At 38.8% G+C, this 26,085-nt stretch overlaps 1 protein-coding gene across 5 annotated transcripts; it reads left to right on the top strand.

The window, feature by feature from the left end:
• The first annotated feature begins 415 nt into the window (after window positions 1-415).
• B3GNT2 (UDP-GlcNAc:betaGal beta-1,3-N-acetylglucosaminyltransferase 2) lies at window positions 416-25,521 on the top strand. 5 transcript variants are annotated; one of them, XM_072409538.1, is made up of 3 exons: window positions 416-714; window positions 1,853-2,004; window positions 17,145-25,521. In XM_072409538.1, exon 3 carries the CDS (start codon window positions 17,154-17,156, stop codon window positions 18,345-18,347), a length of 1,194 nt encoding a protein of 397 aa, XP_072265639.1. In that variant the 5' UTR covers window positions 416-714; window positions 1,853-2,004; window positions 17,145-17,153; the 3' UTR covers window positions 18,348-25,521. The 5 variants fall into 5 exon arrangements, with proteins under 5 accessions (XP_072265639.1, XP_072265640.1, XP_072265641.1 ...); XM_072409539.1 differs by having other exon boundaries at window positions 1,853-1,985; XM_072409540.1 differs by having other exon boundaries at window positions 1,853-1,971.
• The last annotated feature ends 564 nt before the right edge of the window (window positions 25,522-26,085 follow it).

The following is a 26,085-nucleotide window of genomic DNA, read 5'->3' on the forward strand; positions in this document are numbered from 1 at the left end:
CTCCAATGCCCGAAATTTTGGCAGGGGATGCAGACAAGTCACAGACCCCCCCCCCCCCCCATGCTGTGTGTAGTGTCACAGACCCCCAATATTATGCTGTATATAGTGTCACAGACCCCCAATATTATGCTGTGTGTAGTGTCACAGACCCCCCCAATATTATGCTTTGTGTTGTAGTCACAGACCCCCCAATATTACGCTGTATATAGTGTCACAGACCCCCCAATATTATGCTGTGTATAGTGTCACAGACTCCCGGTACTTCCCCCACCCCAGGAACTCTCCAGCACCCAGCACAGGAAACGCCTGCGCTCTGCTCCACCGGTCCTCATCTGCACGCCCCGCCTTCTTCCCCTGAGACCCTCCAATAGGGAGGAGCTATAATAGTCCGGTCCCGCCCCTTGCTGACAGTCTGTGCGCTGGGAAGGTAATCAGTAGAGCGGAGTGGCTGTGCTGGTCGGAGCTTCTCAACTTAGCCGGGAGACCGGGACAGCGCTCAGGGCTTTCGGTACCGAATTACTCGCTAGGACTACTCAGGGGGTCTTCCAGCTGTGTTGTTGCACCGGGTTTGGGTTGTGGGAGTGTGGCCGCAGGACGAGGGGCTTTCCTCAGGTAATGCATTGCAGCTACGGGGCGATGAGGCAGCAGAGAGGATGATCAGACCCTGGGAAGACTCACTCCGAAACAGCCGTCCCGCCCAACCGAGCAGACAAGGTAACAGCAGCCTGGATGTGTACTGCGGCTCTGCCAGCAACAGGGTGGCCTCTCCCTATTACCATCTGTCCCCCCCTAGTCATGACTGTCCCCTCTGCCAGGGCTGTCCCCTGCTTCTATGCCCCCCCCAGTCATGGCGGTCCCCTGCCTGTACCCCTCCCCCCTAGTAATGGCTGTCCCTTGCGGATAGGGCATCCTGCCCTTGCGGATGGGGCAGATCTCTTTTCTAAGTTTTTGTGTTTGTACATTACCCTTTGTAGGTTTGTGTACCTTACATTTCCAGGCATGCTTCTATTTAGATGGGGTTAAACTCAAAACTTAGACCCTGGTATACTATATACAATTTTTTTTTTTAAATACTTTTGCTTTTTAAATGATCATGTGATCTAATAAAAAGTAGTGTCAACCCCTCCCCTCCAGGGTCACTTACCTGGGGTCATACATTGCCCTGGAGGGCCATGGTAGACTATATACCAAAAAAGTGACCTGTGATCTTTTTTTTTTTTTTTTTTTTTCCCTCTTTACAAATTTCAAATGTTGATCTGAGATTTTTTAGAAAATAGATATAGCCAGGGAAAGTTTTTTTTAAACCCTTGAAAACCTGGAATGGTTGGACAGTTTTGATACTCTGATAATATTTGCTGCCCCTCTGTATATGTGCCCGACATCTTTATAAGTGTGACCTGTGCTTTGCATGTCCGTCAGCAGCGGAGTTAATGATTGGTGAAAGCTGCGTGTTTCACCTCTGGTTGCCGAGTTCAGGTGGTCTGTGTGTCAGCTTTCCCTGCAGCTCTGAGTTTCAGACCTTTCATTTCTATTGATTAGTATCGGACCAGTTTATTGGTAATCAATGTCTGACCACAGAGGAGCCGGATTGTTCACACAGCCCAGCATACTGGGAATCAGAGACTTCTGAAAAGCTGCAGAAAGCCGGATGTTTTTGTTAAGGATCATGTGTAAATCCTTCCCTAAACATTGCTCATTGGATAATACAATATAACCCCGCCGGTGCTGGAATTGGTGTGACAGGGCCCCTTGGGTTGGTGGTCGGTGCAATTTTTGGGATTTTTATCCCAGTTCATTCTGCAGATTATAACAATTGGCTCTGTTTTTGTTTTTCACCCATGTGATCGGCAAGTGATATCACATCTACAGCATGAGGCTGAGCCCACATGGAGCACACCACAAATCTGACGGAGCTTATTGTGTTTACCGTGACGGCAGATTGGGAGGTGCCGAGACTCAGAAATGTTTCTGGTAATAATGACTGTGTAGGTAATTTGTATCCAGGTGTGTAATTAGGAAATGTCTACTTGTTTTTTTTGGAGTCTTTACTCACCACCTGTTTCCCTTATATGCTGGTCATGGTTATTTTTGTGCAAGGTTTTGTTTGCCGATGGGATGTGCTGTCAATATAGGTTACATTTTCTTATTCTCTGTAGGCTTCCAAACATTGTGCATTGTCTAAGCCGAGCTCAGCCCGTGGCAAAAGGAACATAATTATGTAAAAACCAAATGTGTACATATCTAAAGGTAACAGAAAAAACATGAATTCAGCAACTTCCTGTAGAGAAGTTAACAGGCTTCCTCATATCTGTGTGTAACTGGTGGGGTTCCCTTTTCTGCCAGGTATTTCTGAGGCCTGTAAGACTTTAAATCTCCTCTAAAGGGGCTCTGTATCCATCAGATGTCCTAAAAATATATAAACATAGCAATCTGTCATTTTCCAGCTTGTGATGTTTGTATTGCAGTCACTCCCAGTGACACGCTTATATAAGAGAACCGCTCATTGGCCAAAATAACTGAAGATGGGCTGATAACATGTGCTCCGGTTAACTATATACAGCCTGGTTGTTGTGATATTGCTGGCAATGACAGAACGCAACGTTAAGCTGTTCTTCTGATTTTCTAGGTGAATGTTTGGGGCACATTCACACCAGCAACAATGGGCTCTGTTGCCCAACTTAGTTGCAACACCAGAACAAAACAAAATACTATATACACAGCCACAATATCATACAACAACTTGTATCGGTGTTCTCCCCAGCTCCTTTTAGCTGGGTGCACCACCTGGCACTTTTTAGTAACTACTCAGTGGATACTGAAAACTTAGGTTACAATAAAGGACACCCGCTTACAGCTTATTTCCACCCAGCTTTATAGAATACAAAGTATGACACCGTTCACACCAGTGCAGTAAGTAAAAGTGGGATAAATTTGGTTGGGCGTTCTGACGCACTTCAATATGGTGCTGTAGCACACATTCTGGTCTATGAAGGAGTAGAGAGAATTGCTTCATTTCCTTGCATAGCTTCTTATGTGCAATTCAATTTTACCATTGCATGGTTGTCGGGGACCCATCATTTAATCGCGCTACGGAACGTTTCATGTAGCATGTGATTTCAAAATCAATTGGTAATTTGATACAAACAATTCTAATAGGATGATTTTTTTTGTGTTGGTTGTTTTTACATTTTAGAAATATGCAGTTGCATTTTAGAAATCAGTTGCATTTTAGAATTTAGATGGCCAGAATTATGATTTTATGAGTTTGGGGGAGAAGCCACTCGAGGAAGAGCTTATATAAGTTTCTTAGGAAATTATTCTTTGTTGATAAAAAAAAATACCATATCCATGCTTACCTGATTTTTACCTTTATATCGAATGCTTAGATGATAAAATTATGGCCACAGTTATCGGATGAGTTCATGTTTATTAGTCCACTCTTCCTAGTTCATATAAAATAAACTAACCTGGAAGACCTTCATACAACTTCTTACCTAACTCAGGCCTTTGGACCTTTCTTGTGGTTTACCTTCTGTGGGCCAAAATATGAAACCTTGACCATGTTTCACAGTAAGTCCATACACTTGGATAGGTTTAAATCTCTAGTCTTGGAGTACTGCCCCATGTGTATCCGTGAGGGTTTACTGCACACCCTGGGTTGCAAAGAAAACTTCCAGAAAGTAAACCCTAGAGGAGGCCATCGCTGTTCTGCAGTTGCAATTAACCTGCTCGTTTTGGAGTTTTCATGCTCTTCTGAGCCTGCAACCACATAAGGGGGTGCTTGGTGTGTATAAACCTTTTAGGATTTTTTTGTGCATTGAATGTAAAAGAGAATCCAATGTACTCTGATTCTATAGGCACCATCCCTGCCCATGAATGGGAGAAGCCCTAAAATACAAAAGGCAGCTAAGGTCAGATCTTCTATGTCAACTAAACTGAGCTTCATAAACTTTGAGTGAGCAATTAAAAGTTACTTGAATGGGGTCTAAACCCGCTGACTTTTGAAAAACTACCAAGAAGGGCCATATTGTTAACAAACCCTTATTAATTTGAGGGCACTTAACCCAGGCATAGGTATTTATAAAGTATTTTTCAGGAGTAGGTGATGCCCCTTTATGCTCCTACAAGTTTCATGGTGATGTTTGACATTGTTACATTCTTCAATCTCTCTTGGTATTTTCATTGTATGTTGCAGTTCTTGTTGACCTTTACTCGGTTTTTGTTGACCTTTACTCACACACATTTTCACCCCACCATTCCAAGAGGTGTGAATAGCTGATGTATTTCTGAAATCTGCTTGGAACTGGAGACCAGGCTACTTGGCAGAGGGAGGAAGGTCTGCGATGCTGGCTTCAAGTTTCTCCATCACAGGTGACTACAAAAGTACTAGAAAGTGTAGCCTGCCCGTCTGATTTTTCTGGCGTTCATTCAAATAAAATATCATTTTCAAACCACAAGCATGTGTTGATAGACATTTGCTAATTCTATGTACCTTTTATAAGCTGACTGGTGGCATGTCTTGTCTAGCCAGTAATTTATGTGAGAATAATGAAATGGTTGGACTGTAGAACACAATTTGCAAAATTGAATGCTAAGCTCTGCCTTGTTTTTTCTGTGGTAAACCCTGTCACTTGCCAAAGTGTACTTTGTCAGATTGCCTGGCTCCTTTACAAGGGAGTGTAGGGTGCTATGTACATATTATCTATAATATTGTGGTCTGATAAAAATCAGAGACATCTAGATTATATAGTGGCAGACGTAGTGAACAGTGGGCTACATGCAGAACTGTGACTATGTATGTGTGTGTGTATATATTTGTATATTGATATTTGCGCAGGGAAATATCGGTCCAGGCATCTTCTCAATTACTCGTGAAAATCTTGTTGTTGACAGCTGAAATTTACACTCTTCGGGGAAATATGATATATGAGTGCTGTTGGATGCTTATGTTTAGGGCTTCAGTCGGACAAAGCTAGTTTGGAGGTAGGCTGCGGTTATTTTGGAGAAGGGGCAATGAGTTTCGTGCTCTTCCATAGCTGAAAGTTCTGGGTATGTCTTTCTTCCAGTGCCTGAACTAAACTGGAGGGGAAGTGAGGTGGTGGGGGTCAGTGAATTAGGGACTTTGCCCTTCAATAGGGAAAGCACTGATTTACTTTAAAGCCCAACTCCAGGATCTGTAAAACCTCACTTAAGCCTCTCCCCTCCCTGTCATTGCAGACCAACCTGAACTTAAAGTTTGGGTTTGTAACCATTAAAATGCTTGTTAAACTCCATGCCTATATATTTTTCTATTTTTACTATATATTAGGCACAATTTTTTTCTGATGGTAGAGCAAAGCCTGGGCCAACCAAAACAAAGGAATGATTATTGATAACGCTAAACAAAAAAAATATAATGACCGTTTGATGAACCTAATTTTGCATTCCCATTGACTTGCTTTACCAGTGCCAATGCAGCCAGGATCACAGAAAATATTGCAGTGAATGCTTTCATACATAGCGATGCTGGAGCTATTGTTTGCATTCATGCATTTTCTGAGCAATGCTGATATTATAAATAGTAACTCAAGCGTTATAACTTGGCAGCTTTTGTACAGGGGAAGAGCCTGTGCTATTGTGCAGCACTGTTGGTTAGGCCAGTGGCATCACTAAGGTTAGGGTTGGTATCACCGAATACTGCACCTCCCTTTCACGGTTACTGTCCTCTCCCACCAAAGGTCACGCTTGCCATGCCTCCAGGTCCCTTCTGCCATGCTATGGTGCTTTGATCGGAGAGGAGTAGGTTTTCTTGGTTGGTAGGTCACTTATTGGCATAGCAGCACGGCTTCTCTCTTAATTGAGCTGCAGTATATCCCCAACATGGATATGTCTGCATTCAGTGGATTCTCATGCCGGTACGTGGCAACAGCAAGGTAAAGAAAAGAACGTTGCACAGGTGGTCCTACAAGATTAGGAGGACAAGCTTCTACCAGCAGGGATCATCAATAAATTGTTGCTGCTGGACCTCCTGTATCCCCCTCTGCAACCTTTTTATATTCACTGCCTTCATACAGTTGGTGGTTAATGTCACAGGCAAAAGGCTTGAAGAAAAACGAGTTTCCACAGAATGTCTAGCTGTGAAATTGCATAAGGTGGTGCCGAGCCTCTGCCTATAGTAGGTGGATGTAATGTAGCCAGTCTCTGTTTTGGCCCTGGTATCACGCCCTTTCTAGTGTCGTTTGGTGCAGCCAGCACCCCCCAAGTGTTGCTGCTGGATAAGACTGGGCCTCAGCTTTAAGAAGCAGAATTAGGTTAGAATTTGCTATTACCATGTTTGCAAAATTTGGAGGTGGCCAATAAATTACAAAGAATCCATTGATGTAGCAAAACTCGGTTATCTGTAACTAGCTGAACTGGAAATTCTGATGTGAATTTGTGGACACTGGAAACTCTGGAAGATATAAGAAGCCAGCATGCCATCTGGTTTTTCAGCAACTACACACATGGCTAAAATATGTTATGGATATATTACCCTTCGTGTATCTACCTTTTTATTTTTGATGACTGGTAGTAACTCTTACACAAAATGTGTCATTTACTCTGGAGTGTGCGTATAACAGCGCATGGATTGCACACAAAGAAGCATATCATATGCTTGCAAAATTTGCTGTGCTGCATACAGCAACAATATTTACATGTGTGTGACAAACTAAGACCACCTTGTACTCTTTGAATTGGTGTATGATTAGCTAGATGGATTCAGCAAACGCACATTTAAGCACCTAGATCAAGCAACTGTAATGAGTTATCATTATTTTTGTATCACGTTGGGTCTGATATAATTGTTTTGTTTTAGATTTCTTGGCCTTCAGAAAATAGGTTAAATCCGATCAACTTGTGTATATTTGCAGGCTTTCTAGTTGATTTGTGTCCCTTTTTCTTAAAACTGCTGCTGGCTATGACATGAAGGTTTCATTAGCAGGGTGTTTGGTAATCATGAATAATGTCTCCTCGGCTTTCTTCTCTGGGGAATGATTGAGTCTCCCATCTGGAGTTTAGAATTGATGTTTATAGCAGGGTGCTCGCACAACAAGAGGATCATCTGCTATTGTCCTACACCAATATTTACGTGTGATGTATAATTAGTTGGTGACAGTTTCTATTCTCTAATCCAGTTTTTCAAGAGCTTTGGATTGGTGTGAAAACTTTATAAGGCCTCCAGCAAATCTTTCCCGTTTTCTTCTGGTCTTTTCTTGCTTATGGCTCATTGCAGTGATGTGTCAGACAAAAGCCTTGGCTAACCCTGGGGAGGTGACTAATAGTTGCGGGGCCCCTCCTTGGAAACACACTAATGTCTCATTCACCTGTCGTGCCAGTTACGTGCATACGTTTTGTCTGTTCCGGTGTTTTAAAGACGGATTTCTCTATGGGATGGATAGTCTCTGCAGTGCTAATTTTAGATATTCATGTAAAAGAAAATTATTTCAATAATCTTATCAGTGTGTGAAGTTTTTGTTATTTTTTTTAAACCTGTGTCTGTGTGTTGTTAATTTGTGATCAGTCATTTGCTTGTTGCATGCCCAGGCTTTGCTTCTTTTCTGCAGTGCTTTAGAATAGTTCTTCATACTGCTGCATGCTATACACATCTAAAACTGAAAGCATTGCACCCCATGTCCCCAATTTAATTGATATCCCAATTCAATATATTATGTTGCAACTTACCAAGCCGTGTGGTGGCTGCTTTTTTTTTTTTTTTCTTTATTTCAGGCAGATTTTTTTTTCTTTGTTATTTGGCAGGTGATCCTTTATAACATTGCTGGCCCTTGGCGACAACACAACCACAATCACTGCACTTTATCAATGAAAAAGTAGCTTTCTATTCTGCTACTGGTTGACATTCAAAAATACGGCAGTCTTGGGACATGAGGAGTGCCTGATTTTCAAAAACTTTGTGGATTTTTTTACGGTTATATATGGTGTATATATCAACAGAAAATGACTACCTGTGCAGTCCTTGATGCTGAATCCATAATGGGGCTATAAAGCAGCAAATAATTTATAAGGAATGAGCAGGAAAGCATGTGCAAGCAACAGCTGATTCTGGAGTACAGCGCCATCAAAACATAAAAGGCACCTCCAGAAAATCTGAAAGTGCGCTCTGAAATCCATGCCGGAAATCTGAAAGAACCAGATTATCGATGGCTGGATTTTTGAATGTCAACCTGTAATATCCAAAGTAAGGCAGTGTTATGTGTTTTATATTGTAGAGAAGAGTGCTAAAACTGAGATTTCAGTACAGTGCAAGGGACACAGACAGGAAGAACAGGTTATATTCTGTTATTGCATCAAATGTATGACTTTGCAGGAGGAAAAAAAATTGCAGCCTACCTAGCTAAAATGCATTTTGAAACTAAATAGTTATAGAAGTTTATTTACCCTATCTGTTGTGCCAAGCTTTCTACATTTAATATATTTTTAGTGGTGAACTTCGGACCACCTGTGATATCATTCACTTTTACAGGGCCTGTATACTAATGCACTGTGCTTATGGTGGGCTGTAAGTAAATTTCCACATATTTTAATGTATGTAAAGTATAGAACATATATTTTTTTTTTTCTTTTGCCATTTACTTTTCTAATTCTTGTGCAGGTACTTGGTGGATGGGTCTGACCCAAGCACTTCATAAACGACAGACTTATTCTGTGTAAAAAAACTAAATAGGTCAGTATATCGGTCGGTTTAGAAAAGTGGTGCGCCATGACTGCTAGTAGGTTGTTTTATGCCCTGGTGCCCCCCTGCCAGCCTATACATCAGTAGCCTTTTCAGGATTCACATACTGGCCGGTGGGGGGCATTTGGCAAAACCTTGAAGTTTTTCTGATACTAATGATTATTCAGCTGCATTAGCAAAGTCACCTACCAGAAAGATAGCTATAAGGAGTCTTATTATGATCTATTTTTTTCCAGAATATTTATTACTTATAGGTGTACAAAGTAGTACAAAGATCATTGCACAGTAGTCAAAAGAATATAGAAAGGTAGAATATTATTCAGTAAGTTGATTTCACTTAACCTCCAGTTCCACTGATATCTTGGTTAATTATTAGCTTGGTGCTTATCAGGAATCATGAGCTCTGGAAAAAGTGAAGTAAAACTTTGCTTGGAAACTTTTTTTGAGTGTAAAGCTGCGTACACACTTGCAATTTTTGTCGTTGGAAAGGATCTTTCACGAATGCCCCTGTACCTCTGCATTCGGACCATAAGACGCACCCTGATTTTCCCCCCACTTTAGGAGGAAAAAAAGTGCATCTTATGGTCCGAAAAATACGGTATATTGTCCTTCTTTCACCATTCATAGTCGTCTTATTAGGGTCATTGGTTAAATGTAACTATGCTAGTCCTTTTTCCATCAAGATTTAATTACATTATTTATATAATTTGGCAGCAGGTAAAATAAAGTATAGATGTAATATGTCAACAAAAATATTTATAATATATATAAAAATCTGTATGAACTCCAAGCTATAGTTGGCACATAAATTTTACTTTAAAATGTGGAATCTTTTAGAATTTGGAAATGCTTGGTATGGTGGTCAGTTATCATGAAGATGTCCAGTAAGACACTTAAAGATAAGACAAAAGGTTTATTGACTGATTTATATTTCTTAGAAAGGCTTCCGAGTCTTCGCAGGTTTTGCTCATGGTTTGTTTCAAGAAATGTGGGCATCTGTTGTATAAACACACAGCCTCCCACAACATTACAATTGCTGACAGGTGAAAAACATTGGTTATCCTTTTATAATGGCACCTGTTATGGTCATAGGGTGAAATATATATATATATATATGGCAGCAAGTAAATTGTCATTTTTGCTGGAGGCACAAAAGGCAATCATAAGGTCTAAATTGTGGTGGCTGGAGGACTGGGTCAGAGCCTATTTAAAATGTCCGGTCTTCCCGATGTGTATGCCCAGGGCTCGTTGATGTGTGCGTGGGGGAGCTTAGTTCTTCTATTCTTTTTTGGTCTCATCTCACAAAAGAGCTTCTAGAACTACAGTAAATGGGGAAAAACATGTTAACTATTAAAGAAAGATATTGACACACATGTTGCATTATAGCATGTATATAATTTTCCTGGGGAAGACGTGGCAGCCAGATTCCCTATAAGAAGGCTTGTAGGCAGAGGCTTTGTGACTTACAGGTTCTGTAGGCAACATCTTAGTTCCAAATACCATAGGACACCTTCAAAGTCCATGGCGTCCATGCCGTAACTAGTCCGAACGTTTGGTGGCACAGAGGTAAACTTAATAATATTCAGCTTGTAGTCTTAATGTTTAGACTAATCAGTGTGTGCTTATTCGTGGATTCTCAAAGTACCTGCACTTTGCATGCAGACAGGTGCATGCTTTAGGATGTGGAGAAGTTTCAGAGATCTATTGCTTCCGGTGAAAGTCAAAATGTTTTTATAATGCAATGATACAACCCCAGAAGCAATACTAGAATGAAATCTACATGTGTAGGCACATTCAGTTTCATGCTTGTCTGAGAAAGTAAAAATATTGGTAACTTTGGTTCATTTTAAAAGGAATTTCCAGATCACATGTAATCATTTGTATATGTTATGAACGCTGTCAGGAATAACTGCTATGTATATTGATTCTTACTGGGTGATTTTTGCATCCTGTGTTATTTCTAATTGGTAGAAACACACAGATTTAGATATTATCTAAGCCAGGCCTAATTTCCTGCTGTAAGCAGAATAATTNTATATATATATATATATATATATATATATATATATATATATATATATTATTTCACATGTATGTATGATTAAATGTTCTGCAGAATATTTCATGCCGGTGGGTCACTGCACTTTGCATGTCATTGCTGCTTTTTGCATTGCTGTAATTAAATGAATTCTCACTATAGTAGAGATGTTAATAAAAGGCCTATTAATATTGAAGAGTGAATACTGCTTTCTACTGGCCGTTTCAATGTTTTATTCCAAATTTTTTTTAGTCATTCAGTAATAAACAAGACAAAAAATATAAGTGATGTAAACTTAAAAAATTACATTTGGGCTATATTCATTGCTTATATTGAATCTGAACCTAAAGCCTGTTCTCAGGATTGGATCCTTGTTCCCGGAACAATATTGTCATATTTGCTGTAAACAAATGATAGGGTGCTATTAGTAGGAGTCGTCCTGCCCTGCAGCAAACAGGACAACCAACACCCAACTCCTGGAGCAGAATTTTTCACAGACAAGTAAGATTTTCTGAAAGCCTGGAGGCTTTGGAGAGCATTGCTAGAAACTAGACATAAAGGTGAAGTAAAATAAGGGAACACGTTGTTTTGGCGTTTTTGTTTCAAGGCTGCTTGGACGATTTAAAAGAAAGAAAATGCATCAAAAGAGGTTTTCTATAGTGAAAACTGGATGCCAAATCAATTAACACAGTCGGAGATATGTGCAGCCGGCGTTAGGGGGAAATCTTCTAAACTTGGCCACAGACAAGTAAAACTGACACGCTCTAACTATTCCATACTCTTTCCAAAAAATTATTGGGATAGAAATACTTTAATTAAGGTAATAGCTTGAAAGCTGCAGCTATTATCAGAATTGGAAATCACGGCAGGAGGTTGCTAGGAAAGGAGCTGTCCTTGTTAGCTGCCATTTATGCGGTCTCCACATAAAGGACCTGGCTCCTACCCGCTTCTGCAAAGCCATCAGGGAGCCAGGTTGCTTACCTAGTGCTGCCAGCACTGACATTTTTGGCCAGTCCTTTTCTGAGTTCACTATCTATATTCATCTTGACTGGATGGTCCTAATTTATTTGATGTACACAGACATTCGTTCCCGGGCACCAAGATAGGCCGACCATGCATCGCTCAGTGTACATTCTAGAGAAGGTTATGTTCTATTAAAGAAGAGACATGGCATGTCCCCTCTGCAATATATAACTTGCCTGCTCTTAGATTTTGTATTTTTAGGATTTAGTTCTACTTTAAAGCATGATGTTTAAATAAAGATGAAATCTATGGAGAAATATCTCATCCCTGTGGTCATGAATACATATTTGAGGTTCTCATGTATGTTCTAGCAAGATGTGACTTGTTTTAAAGCAGGACTAAACCCGCATTGCTCAACTTCCCCCGTTCATTTGCAGGCTGCCACCATCTTCTGCTTTCTTCCCTTCCGGTTGACTATCTTTGGCCATCTTGATTATTAAATTTGTCCATTCCCGGCTTGTGCAGAGGAATCCTGAAATGCTGGGTATTCTGATAACCAAAGTGGACTTTACACACACAGCTCAGTTTTATGACAGAAACCTAGAAAGAGGAGAAAATGAAGAGGCTGGTCTACTTCTGTAAATGCTCAATGCCTGGTGGTCTGCAACTTTTAAGTCCAGAGTAGCTAAATCATAGCAGGAATACAGAGCAAATCACCCTGACAACATTAACAACAGCCTAGTTCCTCAATGTAGGAGTAGTTCGGGAGTACAAGGTAAATGCTTCCTATTTATAGTAAAAGGGTTCAAACAAAGTCCATAGACAAATCACTAACTGTCCCTCAAAGGGGCTCACAATCTAATATCCCTACCATAGTCATATGTCATACATTCTAAGGTCAATTTTTTGGGGGGAAGCCAATTACCCTAACTGCATATTTTTGAATTTTTTTTTTCTTGTGCTAAAAATATTTAGTGAAACGACCAAATCATGGCAATGTGACGTAGACAACAGCCCTATACATCATTCTGAGTGACTACACAACATGAATTTTTTTGTTATCTCCGTTGACGTTGACTGCTGAGGTTTCAATTGAACATTAATATTAAAAAGGTGACTTATTACCCATTTACTAAACTGACACAGGCAAGGTCACATGTAAGATTTTGTAACTACCCTAAAAAATTGATCTTCTCTCTTCGTGGAAGTACAAGCATAGCACTGGGTATTATAATGTGTAAAAAAAGCATTTGTTGAGCTGTGAATATGGGGATGGATCCAAAATGATCTAGCAGGGTGGGGATGGGTGGAGATGTTTTTTCTTCGCATCTCTGTTATTACAGGAAAGTTTGTGTGGTGACTTCATTTTATACCTCATTTTTACCAGAAAGGCTGCCCAACATTGTAATAGACCAGTGAATTTTATTTCAGCTTTTGACATCCAATCACTGTCTCTTTTTAAAGTGTCTGAAGCATCTTATTTTATTTATCTATTGATCCATTGCATGCATTACTGCATTATGTGTATATGCTGGTGTAAGGGAACCCTGGCTAGCACTGGGTAAGTTTTTACTGGATGCAGTTGGGGTTATATGAAACCAAATGTGGTTTTGATTTTTTGTCTTGCGTGTTTAGATTTAGGAGTTTGGAAAAAGTTGCCATCTGCTTAGATTTTGTTAAAGTTTTGCCACAGTCACAAGATACCTTCAGCTCAATTTTGTTTCCCCAAAACTGTCACTTTTTCCCCCTAAGTTAAAAATTTCTGCTCTTCAAATATTTCTTCCTTTTTTTCTCTCCCTATAGTGCAAGAAGCTCATAAAAGTGATTAGGTTCCCCTCTTATAAACTAGTAAGGGCATAATTGCTTCAGAATTGTTTCACATTTTAACATGTTAGGATTTCTTGTTTATCTTGACAAACCAGATTTTATTTTTGAGGTAGTTTTGGCTCTTGTATTTCCGCCTTTAGCTTTTTTTGTAATCATTTAATGCAAATACAGTGCTTATTATAGCTGAATTATACAAAAAACACTTTCTTTGTTTATATATTGCATTTTTATATTCAGCAGAATTTCTGCCTGTTGAAACACCTGTACAGCACTTTGGTGAATGGAGCGTTAGCTCTTTGAACCTTCAGGTATCCTGCAAGTATTTGTATGCTAACGAGAAAGCAATTTGTTGCTGCTTCTTCATTGTCCAGGTTGGCAGTCAGGAGATGACCTTGCTGTGTTTGCATTACTCCAAAAGAGAAGGTCATTAGGGTGTCTCTACCGTCTGGATAGAAATACAAATGCTTTGGTGGCAAGTATATTTCAATTTTGCATTGAGCTGTTTATCTGGAGTTTTGCTTTATGTGCCATTTTTTTATTCCTATCTCCTTTGAATCATGAACTAGAATATTACTAGTTGGTAGCATTTAGATACCGAAAAAATCTAGGCTGTTCAAGCTGATAGGTTGTGACTAAAGTAAGTGACCATAACTTGTTTGAATGTAGTGTTTTGCATACCACCTGCTTTGTAAAAGAATTCACAAATGTGATTTTTACTGCATAGCCAATGCACGCTTCTGTACTTTGTGTATTGTATCTTGGAAACATTTACCTTGGCCAATCTGCAGATTTAATGTCTATTGTGCTATAGCATTAGGTCAGGAATGACAACTAATAGATATACTCTGATTATTTAAAAGCATTAAAACCACCAGCCCAATATTTTGATGTACCCCTTGTACCACTGGTTAGCACCAATAATGATCCGGCAGAACATTAGCAGTAGACTCTTTAGTAGTACTGCCTCTGCTGTCATACTTTCTTTTACTAGTACATCCAGCTTCCATCTTTCCTTACATAAATTAAATACACCTGGCCATAGAAATATGAATAATCAAACCAGACCACCTTCTTCCAATGCTCCATGGTCTAGTTCTGTAGTGCATGTTCCCATTTCTGGTGCTTTCAACTGGGATTGGCAATGGGGAGGTTATTGCATAATTGCTCATGGCAATAATTTCTTTTTTTTTTTTTTTTTGTAATTTGTGCAGTAGTAGTTTTTGCGTTGCATTAGTCCTGACAAATTAGTTCTTTTAATGTTGACGACGTTGTTAAAGCCACTTTAGCCCAGTGGCTTGAACAAGCTACAAAGCTTACTTCTAATCAGAACCCCTTTTTTTACATTTGGCCTCCGAATGTTCAAGGTTTGCATTTGGCAAGCTCGGTGGAGACTTCATGTGGTTTTCCTTGCACCCTCCCATACATTTGGGGTGCACTTGTGATATACAATGACAACACTTTGCCATAAATTCCTATAACTTATTTAAAAGTTGCTACCTTGTTCTTAAGGATTGATAAAGCCTTTGAAACTTTTTGATATCTTTCTCTCCTTTGTGTTGTCTACTTTATCTTTTCATAGTACCTTTTCACAAAAGTTCTTGTTGTCTTAGTTGATTGTTTGTTTTCAGTTGCACTACTAAGCCCTGCAATGCTGCAGAAATTGCTGTTTTTATGCCAAAGTAATCAAAATTAATTGCAGGTCAGGGGCTTTTTTTTTAGGTAGCTCTGTGTGCAAACCATTACGTAATTAACTTTACAAGTAATTTTTAGGAGGGGGTGAACCTTTTATACAGCTTAGTGATTGTTTATTTTTTATGCATTGTATTATTACAGCTGGGTATTTTTTGTATTGCTTCAAAGCGGCAAAATATGAATATTTTGAAGGGAGTATTTTTGTGTGTACACTCTGTGTACAGAATATCTACAAAGATATCTAAATTTAAAATACCAGACAGTGAACCAGATGAGGACACTTTACACCGCTAATACCTCTCCTCTGTGACACGGAACCAATAGAGGCATTCTAAATCTGATCCCATTTCTTCTGCATGGGTTGCTATTGGACTTATGTTGTATGAACTTTGCAAGATCACTACCACCACCTTTTTCTTACCAAAATACTTTTTAGTCTGAGGTTTGCAAAGCATGCATAACAAATGAACTGCATAACTGTAAATTAGCTGCTGCCATAGTTTGTAGTGACGGGATCCTTCATCTAGTAAAGGCAGGTTTTATTCAACGAAAACCTTTCACAACCCTTCTTGAATATTCTTGTTGTCACTGAATACATAGCTGTCATTCCATTGCCCTTGCTGTAGAGTTTACTATGAGACTATGAACAGGAATGCAAAAACTTCTTTATACATTTTTTTTCCTGCTTACTGCATTGTTGATAGGAAGCACGTCACCTGTTGTAGTTCCTTGCAGTCTGAATTTTCTTATCTTGTCTACAAATCTAAGGCCAAAACGTCACATATTGTAACTCTTACATAAGGTAGCATCATTAGTTTGCTCTTTTTTTTTAGCCTTTTCATTTTATTGCTAGTTTTACTGTGTGCTGGATTACTACAAACAGCTCTTGTGCTGATGTCATGAATTCCTTGTGTGTTTTACACTGTTCTTGGTTTGGTCCTCTGTTTTGAAGCCGATTAAATCTTTTAAAGGTAGCTATCTGATATATATATCATTCTGATATATATATCAATAATTCACCCAATATCATGATATATATATCATTTTTTTCATTTTATAGGTTTGTATTTAGCTCTTTTAACATGAAATGGAATGCTCTGGGGAAAGTCACTAGGGCAGCATTTCTTAACCCTTTTTTACATGGGTAACTATTGCAAAAAAACTTTCAGTTCTTCAGGGAACCCTGCTATAATTTCCACATCCACAGCCTACAGTATATTATCATGTTGATCAGTATCAGTGGGAAGAATGTCACCCTTACAGATCAATGGTGCAGTATTCCCCCCAGAATTTTTTAAGCTGGGTGATGATGGCCCCTGTATTATGTCCCAACTTTGCAAAAACCACCCAAAAACAACCTGTTGGTTGCTGAAAAGTTTAGGGAGCCCCTGGCTAAAACAGAGTGAGGGGAACACTGTAGTTGTCCCTCAAACAAATTGCTCATTGCTCGAGGAACCCTTAGAAACCCCTGCAGGAACCCTAGTTGAGAAACTCTGCACTATGTGGTAAATGTAGGTTTAACCAACTGGTTGTCCAATGTATTGACCAGATTCTATGTGCACCAGGACAGCTTTAGAATGCGGAGTGTACCTTATGGGTAAACCATTTACGTCTCAGTGTTTTTAGCACAGGGATGCTTACAAACAATGTGATATGTAACTACAATTATTTACCCATAAAGCACAGATGTTGGTTGTTCTAGAACTGGCATAGATTTGTGGACGTAAGGTCTGTAATATTTATTATGTAATAATATATAACTAAAGGTCATATTTAAATCTGTAATAAGATATTGGTCTATATGTAATGTTTTACTACTTGGAAACGGCACACATTAGCAGATTTTTATCTAGCTTTAAATGGAAACATTACAAACACAGTATTTTACATTTGTATTTTTTTCTATCTTTGCAGGTATGAGAAATGAGTATTGGAAGGAGAAGATTAAAACTGGTGGGGATCTTAATGATGGTAAATTTCTTGATCTACGTCATTGTCGAGGTTTCAAAGAGCGACAGCCAAGACAAAGGAGGAAAAGGACAGGTTATTGTACCACAAGGCAAATTTTGGAAAAAATGTGCAGCAAGTAATGCTTATTGGAATAGGGAGCAGCAAAAGCTGGACAGATTGTATAATCCAATACTTAACTTGCTTAACAATGTTACAGTGGAGGAGATGGTGGCTATCAATGCAAGTCTGCTGAACTCCTGTGAAATGGACACAAATATACCATCAGAAATAAAAGACTTTGACAGCTTGCCAGACCGATTTAAGGACTTCCTTTTTTATTTAAGATGTAAGAATTATTCCCTGGTTTTGGACCAGCCAACGAAGTGCAAGGAAAAGCCTTTTCTGCTACTGGCAATTAAGTCCCTGTCGCCACAGTTTGATAGAAGACAAGCCATACGGGAATCCTGGGGGAAGGAAATAAAAGTAAACAACATGACCGTTGTGAGGGTGTTTCTTCTTGGAGATACCCCAACTGAGGACAATCACCCAGATCTTTCAAATCTGATTAAATATGAAAGTGAATTGTACAAGGATATCCTCCTCTGGAATTATAGGGATACTTTCTTTAACTTGACTCTTAAAGAAGTTCTCTTCCTGAAGTGGGTAAGCCATTCTTGTGCAGATGTCCAGTTCATCTTTAAAGGAGATGATGACGTTTTTGTGAATACCCATCAGATCCTGGATTACTTGAAGATGTTATCGGCAGAAAAAGCCAAAGATCTATTTATCGGGGATGTGATCAAAGATGCTGGACCTCACAGGGACAAGAAGCTTAAGTACTACATTCCTGAGAGCCTTTATGAAGGCTCCTACCCACCGTATGCTGGGGGTGGTGGCTTCCTGTACTCTGGCAATTTGGCGTTAAGACTTTATAACGCCACTTCTAAGGTCCTCCTTTATCCCATCGATGATGTATATACTGGAATGTGCCTTGAAAAACTTGGACTAGCTCCAGAGAAACACAAAGGGTTCAAGACCTTCGATATAGAGGAGAAGCATAGGAATAACATTTGCGCCTATTCTGATTTAATTTTAGTCCATCCCAGGAAGCCTCAAGAAATGATAAAGATCTGGTCACAATTACAAGACTCTGGTTTAAACTGTTAAGATGAGGGGTGCAGGCGTTGGGCCTTACTGAAGGATTTCTCATTTTGCACTGCTAATGTTGTGAGAGCTTGTGCTAGTAGTACATGTCTTTGTCACACAGAATGTTTCCAAAGACTTTGTATGCTTTGTGACTCCGGAGTCTATGCTTAACCTGAAGTCTGTTAATGTTTATGGTTTTATCTAAGTTTTTATTTTTGTTCTTGAAGCAGTCTTAACTTATGGTTAAAAAATAAATGTCTAATCAGGATTTCCAGAAAGCTTTTAAATACGCACATATCCATTTATGGATACTTATATTTAAATGTATAGTACCTCCATTATATTGGAATAACAGGTTTGTCATGTTATGTAATTTTCATGCAGAAATGGCGCCCAAACTGGCCATATGTCGATCTATGTATTTATTAACAAAAAGCTCCAAGATAGGGGTCTTTAGCTTACTGGTAGTTGCTGAACTTTTTGTAGCAGATTTTTTGTTTTGTTTTTTTTACAATCACAATCCACCATAAAATAAACTTAACATACAGCCAGCCATAATGAACTTTCTCTACAAAAATGCCAGCTGCTTGGTTGTAATTACAATCAACCTGCTGTAATTTCTAAAGTTAGTGACCCGGGAAAAAAGTATGCCCACAAGGACTTTTTGGATCTGCTTAGTAGTTATGGTCCAATGAGTTAATATCGAAGCCTCTCTGTTCTCTACCATGGCCAGGCAACATGCATTGGAGGAGGCCGGAAAATGGCAGCGACCAGGGTTCATTTATTGCAAGTTTGCTTTATATATTTCTTTTTAGTAAATGTATCCTCCCAAACACCATCCTAAAGTGCCTGAACTTATCACTGTCTGAGCTACAGAACCAGCTCGTGCTTGGTATAGAAAACACTAAATGATATGATTTTCTTTTGGTGTCCCTGCAGCAGAGTTATACTGTGTAGATTTGGACTATATAGGGACCATGACTTTAAATGACAGGTAAGCCAAGAGTTAAAGGCTTTTCTCCCAATTTACACATTTCCCTGAATGCCTGGTAATATATTATCATGAACCAAGAGCAAGTTGCCTATTGGCAGCCTGTTTCCTAACTCTATTTGTGATTATCGTAACCTTATTGTAAAACATTAAGTCTGTTTAGTTCTGTCAGTATATTACAAGAGTAGAGGTTATCTGGGAGGACTTGTACCTGTTGTGTAAGAAGTTACCTTGGTTTTTTTCCACTCTTGTAAAAGCACAACATGCTGTTTGAAAAACACAACTAGTATCTTTGTACAGCATTGCAGTAGGGTGTATATTATCCACAAGTAGCACTGTATGCATTTTTTTTCAGAGATATTTTCTAGGAATTAAAGATTTAAATGTCAGGACTATTGGAACTTGGTTTGCAATGTGCATGCCTCTTATCTAGAGTGTAGGAAAATGGGTATACATCAAATTTGTGGCAGGATCACGTTTCAGTTCTTCACTAGTGGCCTTTATGTGTACCTGTCAAAATATTGTTTGAGAGATGTTAAAACAGATTATTATATACTCTAGTGACCTGTATACCTGCTTTTGAAGGAAGTTCACAGTCAAGTTCACCTCGCCTCAGTACCCAGAAGTCTACAAGCTAAGTGTTAAATCTAATCCATCCATTGTTGCTAACTTTCCCTGCTGTTTACAGAGATCAAATAGTCATTTTTATATTCCATGCTGTGTTGTAACCTCTAATCACATGTGTAGAACACAAAAGCTCCTCTATTTTGTAGGATTACAAGTATTGATAAAAGAATTAGGGCAAATTAGGTGAGATCTTCAAGTAGGAACTATAGACTTTAAATACCCAGTGGCATTTTGGCTTTTCTGTGAGTACCCCATAGTTGACAAATGCCAAAACTAGCTGGTTTGGAAGTTTGACATTTAATGTCTGGCATCTTTATTCCTTTTATTATGGCACAGTGCTAAAGAAAGGACAGAGGGCGTTCTAGAGCAGCGGTTGCCAACCGCGGACCACGTCCCCTGTACAAATCCTTGGCTCAGGGAAGTGGGTGGGGTGTCTCTGGACACAACCCACCTACTCTCCCATCCCAGTCTCAGATCTGCGATGGGAGAGTGGATGGGGTATGGCATCATGATGTCACTATGGGGGAGGTTTCTCCCCCCTTAACTGACACTGGGGTCCATGTGCGGTCCGGAGCTGGAAATTTTAGTGGTCCGCAGGTTCAAAAAGGTTGTCGACCACTGTTCTAGAGAAGGCGGACTACCCCAACCGAACGTTAAGGTGGAACTACACTAATAAAACTGGCACTAGATATTTTAAAATGTGTCTAAAATCTTGGAAATGTACCTAAAGCTGCTCTTTTGCCAATAGCTGGCTAAGTGTTTTTTTTTTTTTGGGAAAAGGGGAGTTCCAAAACCTAATAATTCTTTGAGTAACCAATGGGAAAAGCCGATTCAAGGTATTACCTGCAGCAAGTAAAGTTTTCAAGGTGTTTTGCCACATATTGAGAAATAGATAAATATATATGTATATAGGTAATTTCCTCATCTCACTGTGGCAGGCAGCTTTTCCATCCTCCTTCTTTAGGGAATCTATTCTCTATATAATATCAGATTTATGCAGCAGGTCGTAGAGGTATATGACCATTGAATTGGAATTTTTGTTTGGTGACGAATCTTGACAAGAGGTACCAGGATCTATTTTTTATGTCCATTGGTACTATTACAAGCAAAAATCCACTTTTATTGGTCACATCCTTCAAAATAACTATATTCCTATTCTGTGCATTTTTTATGACATCTTCACCTGTGGGCTTCAGTGATGTTGAGCTTCGGAGGTGCCTGTTGTGTGTGTTAAAAAACAAAACAAAAAAAACACAAAAATGTTTTAGTGAAAGGGGTTGTCCACAAATTTACATGGACCTATGGATGGGCTTTCCTTTACATATTTAATAAAGTCTGTAGTGAGCGCACATGGGAAGAGTGTTGCCAACTTGAATGCTTTTTCCAAAAAGGCTGAGCAATCCCTGGTAAATAAGTGAGGATATCATCTGGATCTTACAGTTTACATAATATGCTGTTGGAAACCTGCTTAGAATAGGAAGAGGCCTCAAATGAAAAGTGTAATGAACCATTTAGGGGGAACATTTAGAGAAAAAATTAAGGTAAATGTGTATGTTTTCAAGGAGATGTTACAAATGTCATGGAAACCCTTGTGATCTTTGTACACCTAAATAATCCCACTTTGTGCTTAGTCTGCAAACAAACTTTGTAAGCATGAAGACTGCAATGAAAATAGAAGTTTTCAATAACTGCACTGAAACTTCTCAACTGAACTCTTGTATGCACAAAAGTTGTTTATAAAGGGGAGTGGATACCACTATGCACTGTTTGATCTCCAATGTTTAGTCTTTACTGTTCTTCCGTTTTGCACCTCATTCATAAAAAATGGAGCCTGTGCTGCGGATTTCACACTCATTCAAAGATGACAGCCCATATAACCAGGCTCTCCTTCTGGGTTCGTATCAATCTCTACAATGTAAATGTTTCTTGGTTCAGAACTCATAAGCACATTTGTATAGCACACCACTTTTTTTTAAACATTGGTATGTGCACAATAAGGCAATGCCACTGCTTTCTTATTTGGCCCATGTGCAGGCATTTTCTCTATTGTAGAAGTAATAGGTGTTCATTCTGCAATAACATAAACGTACCTATCTGTGCACAATTAAGTACACTCGCCACTTCTCACTCAGTTGTGGTTGCCAACATCTAATATTGTTTCCCTGCTTGTACTTTTAATTTGCAAATTATAGTTCTTTTCTATAGTACTTTTAAAGAATACTTCTTTAAAGTATTAAATGGGATTGGTTGGTCCACACTCTCTCATTTTCAATAGTCCTTTTCTATCTTTATTTTATTATCAAGGAACTAGAGAGCCTCAATGTAGAGTAGGGCAACTATTATTTTTAGCCAGTATTTATATAGCGCTGACATATTATGCAGCACTGTACAAAGTCCATAGTTATGTCACTAGCTGTCCCTCAAAGAGGCTAACAATGCCCCTACCACAGTCATCACTACAGTCTAAGGTCATTTTTGGGTTAGGCCAATAACCTAATTGGACGTTTTTTGGATGTGAGAGGAAAACCCACACAAACACTAGGGGAACATGCAAAGCTCAATGCAGAAAGTGCCCGGATAGAGTTTCGAACCTTGGACGCAGCCCTGCGAAGGCCAGAGTGCGAGCCACTGTGCCCCCTATTGAAAAAGAGTCCTTTATTTTTCTGATGCTGCTTTGCACATCATCGCTTAAAAAGTTAAAATCATTTTTTTTTTAAAAAAAAATACATCCTGTGTTTGATAAAAATGCCGGCATTACTTACATTTTTTTTTTCTGTTGTGCTGATGATGGAAAAAAACCTTACAAATGTTGTTCTCCATATTCTGGATTTTTTGTATATTGTAACATAAGCTATAAATTATAATACTGTAGTATATGGGGGTATTATACTGTGTATCCTGGTCCATGTTTAAACTTTCACATCTTCCAAACTATCTGTTCTTTTCTGTAGTAGTCTTTATTTCCTGTAAGTGTTTTACAACTACTGAAATCTTTTAAACCACCAAATTTGTCATTAACAAACAATTTTTTAAGCTAGTCCGTTTATATGAAGCTCTGTTTTAGTTTTGTTTGTTTTTTTTTTTGTTATATTATTGCTGGATGTTTTGTGAAGAAGCGGTTTTGAAACTTGAAGGATTTGGAGTTTAATTTTGATGCCTTCCAATCCCTATAATCTTTGTAGTGGGTCCTGTATTCAGTGTAAGGTTCCATTTGCACTATTGTACTGCACTGCCATGAATATTTATGCAATATAGTGCATTGTAGTGTGCTGCATTACAAAAAAATACTGTATGTAGCACACTACAACAAAAATTATTAGGCTGCCTCAATGCATTGTATATCAGCATTCAGTGTAACACACATTGATGTAGCACAAAATTGTAAGAAGGACCTGTCTCTCACACACACACACACACACACACACACACTGTCTAAATGTGTAAAAACACTACATGTGTCATGTTTCTGGTGTTTAGAACAGCCCTGCCTGCTGAAAGTTTTGGTACATCTCACTTTGGCTCCTTTGTGATATCTTCAAAGGCTTTTATATTAGAAAGCAATGTCCTTTATGCACCATCACAGAAAGTGCACAACCTATTGTGGACCAGGCAGGCAGTTGCATGTCCGTAAATGAGAAATGCCAGATGTACCTGTACAGAAGGGAGTAAATATCTCATGATACATGCCCAAAACACCACTTTAACGAAGAGGAATCCTTTTCTGAACCTTCTTCAGAAAACCAACATTTTGAAAACATTGCATTTATTGGTTTTCTATCCACCATCAATGCCCTTTACAGAACATAGTAGGGGAAAAGGGTTGCTTAAAAAACATCGAACACAGCTGGAGAAACAAGAGATTGTCACTCCTGGAAGAGTTGTTTTCTGAGGAAACTTTTGTTTTTCGCCATGATTCTTCTCGCCCACTAATGTAGAACTAACGTGGGTTCAGTGGCATGGGCAGTGGAAGGAGGTATTTATTTACACCCTTCTGTTCAGGTACATCTGGCATTTAACATTTAAATCGTGACACATGTTATTTCTCTATTTATTGGTGCCCATATTTCTATTTATTGAAATGTAAAAAAACAAAATTGTTTTATAAATCTGTGTATTCAACACATTGTTTGTACACAATGTTTTCGGTTAACTATTTAAAAGCATTTTTTTTTGTTGTTTTTTTGTTTTTAATTAGCTGTAATTTGAGTTTGAACGTAGTCAATAAAAATCATTATTACTTAGCAATGTGAACTGTATATGGTAATTACAGTGTTTCAGGAGAAAGATTATTGCTCTCATTGGATTTATTGGTAGGACAAAATAAATTTTGGTATTGCAAAAGTGAGGGTGGTTAATGAAATACATCCAAGCAGAGGGTTAAATTAAAATTTAAAAGGATTGTAGAGTCTGTCCAGGTATGTCCACTGTTTCTTATTTTTATATTTCTCTGTGTACTAAAAAAATACCAGTTCTGTTAAAAAAAAAAAAAAAAATCTTTCCATAGTAGTTTTCTGTGCTCTCCTGCATTCCTATTTGGTAGCATTGTTTCCTTTTATTATGGCACACAGAATCCACCTCTATGTTGTGGAGAAGAGGATAGGAGTATACCGGTACCTGGTACCTATATCATAGATACAGCATGTTAAGTAAATGTTGTCATTCAAGGACAGAAAGTGTTACTAGCTCAAAAAAACAAACAAAAAACAGCAAATTAGGGCCCCCAACAATGCAACTATTACATCTAAAGCCTAGAAACTCACAATAATTTAGTTTTCTTCTTGCATTTAATATTAAGTATATCTAAAACTTTCCACTAAATATTGAGGTAAAGTGAAAGAACATATAAAGTTTTTCAAGTGCTTCCCTGAGACAATATCTTAAGGTACATATTCTTTAGATGTGGGACAGAGGTTGCACATTTGCCAACTTCTATTAAAAGCTGGACAAATTGTTAAAGCGGAACTAAAGCTGCGGCACTTGCCTATCCTTGCATAAACATCTTCCCTTCTGCCCAGAGATGATCATCAGCCATTTGATTGACCGTGCTGGGGTGATGTTCATCCCTGGAACGTGCAGGGGAAGCTGGGATTGTTGAGTTTCCCTGGCAATTAAAGCTAACCCTGCACACACAACTCAGCTTTTATCATGTATTCCCAGCTCGGTCAGGCAAATAGGAGGTGTTATTGCAGAAGGGACATTTTTCCTTTTGTTAAGAACCACCTGTCTGATCTTTTATTTTGTAAAGAGGGACTTGCGTGCTATAGGTGGATCCCATTCACTAGTTATACTTTTATGTGGTAGTTTCTCACAATCAGGACACCTTTATAGAGCTTCCTACTAATGAAAGCCAAGCTAAAACAAGTATGTAGGCTATGCTACTGTATACTTTACTGTGCTACTGTATACCATTGCTACCTGGACTACTCCTTCCTTGCATGATGATTAATACTACAACATCAGATGCTTCCATTGTATGTTCTGTAAGCCTGCCCAAATGTCTCCCCTTCCATCTCCTTGTACTTGAAATATGTTTGGGTGGCAGCACTGGGTTATTCAATAAAGACAGATTGTATTGCAGTTCTGGCAGACTCTTCTTTGGCCAGATTTCTGGTAACACACACACACACACACACACACCCCCCCACACACCCCCACACACCCCTGTAGATCAACTAACATAGTGGGAAATATCTTTGTAATATGTTGGCGCTATATAAATCCTGTATAATAATAATAATATGGGGGAGCCTTAAAGTGTTCTTGTGTTTTAATATGCAACAACACGTACTAATGGCAGGGCTCCAGGAACAGCATGGATTTTAAAGTAATTATTTTGTCCCAGAACTGTTATGCCAATATCCCAAGAGAAACTGTTTCTATGTCTTTTATAAACAGAGCTCTGACATTTATATCAGTCCTAGTGTTTGGGCAAAAACAGAAAACTAGTGAGATCTCCACCTAAATATTTCAGCTGCTTTTAATGAAAAATAAGATTATGAAATGGGTCGGTTCAAAATTTTTATTTTCATAGCTAGAGCCTATTAACAAAAACTCTCCTATTTCTGTATAAAAGCAGTGCTGATAATTGGAACGGAAACATGGCAAAACTCTGAAACTGTAACTGGGGGGAATCTCACAGCT

Source organism: Pyxicephalus adspersus, chromosome 4 (assembly GCF_032062135.1).
Source record: "Pyxicephalus adspersus chromosome 4, UCB_Pads_2.0, whole genome shotgun sequence".
In the NCBI taxonomy this organism is placed as follows: Eukaryota; Metazoa; Chordata; class Amphibia; order Anura; family Pyxicephalidae; genus Pyxicephalus; species Pyxicephalus adspersus.

What these genes read in the sequence shown, in the direction of transcription:
- B3GNT2 (XM_072409538.1), top strand. Translation starts at nt 17,154, where the DNA reads ATGAGTATTGGAAGGAGAAGATTAAAACTGGTGGGGATCTTAATGATG.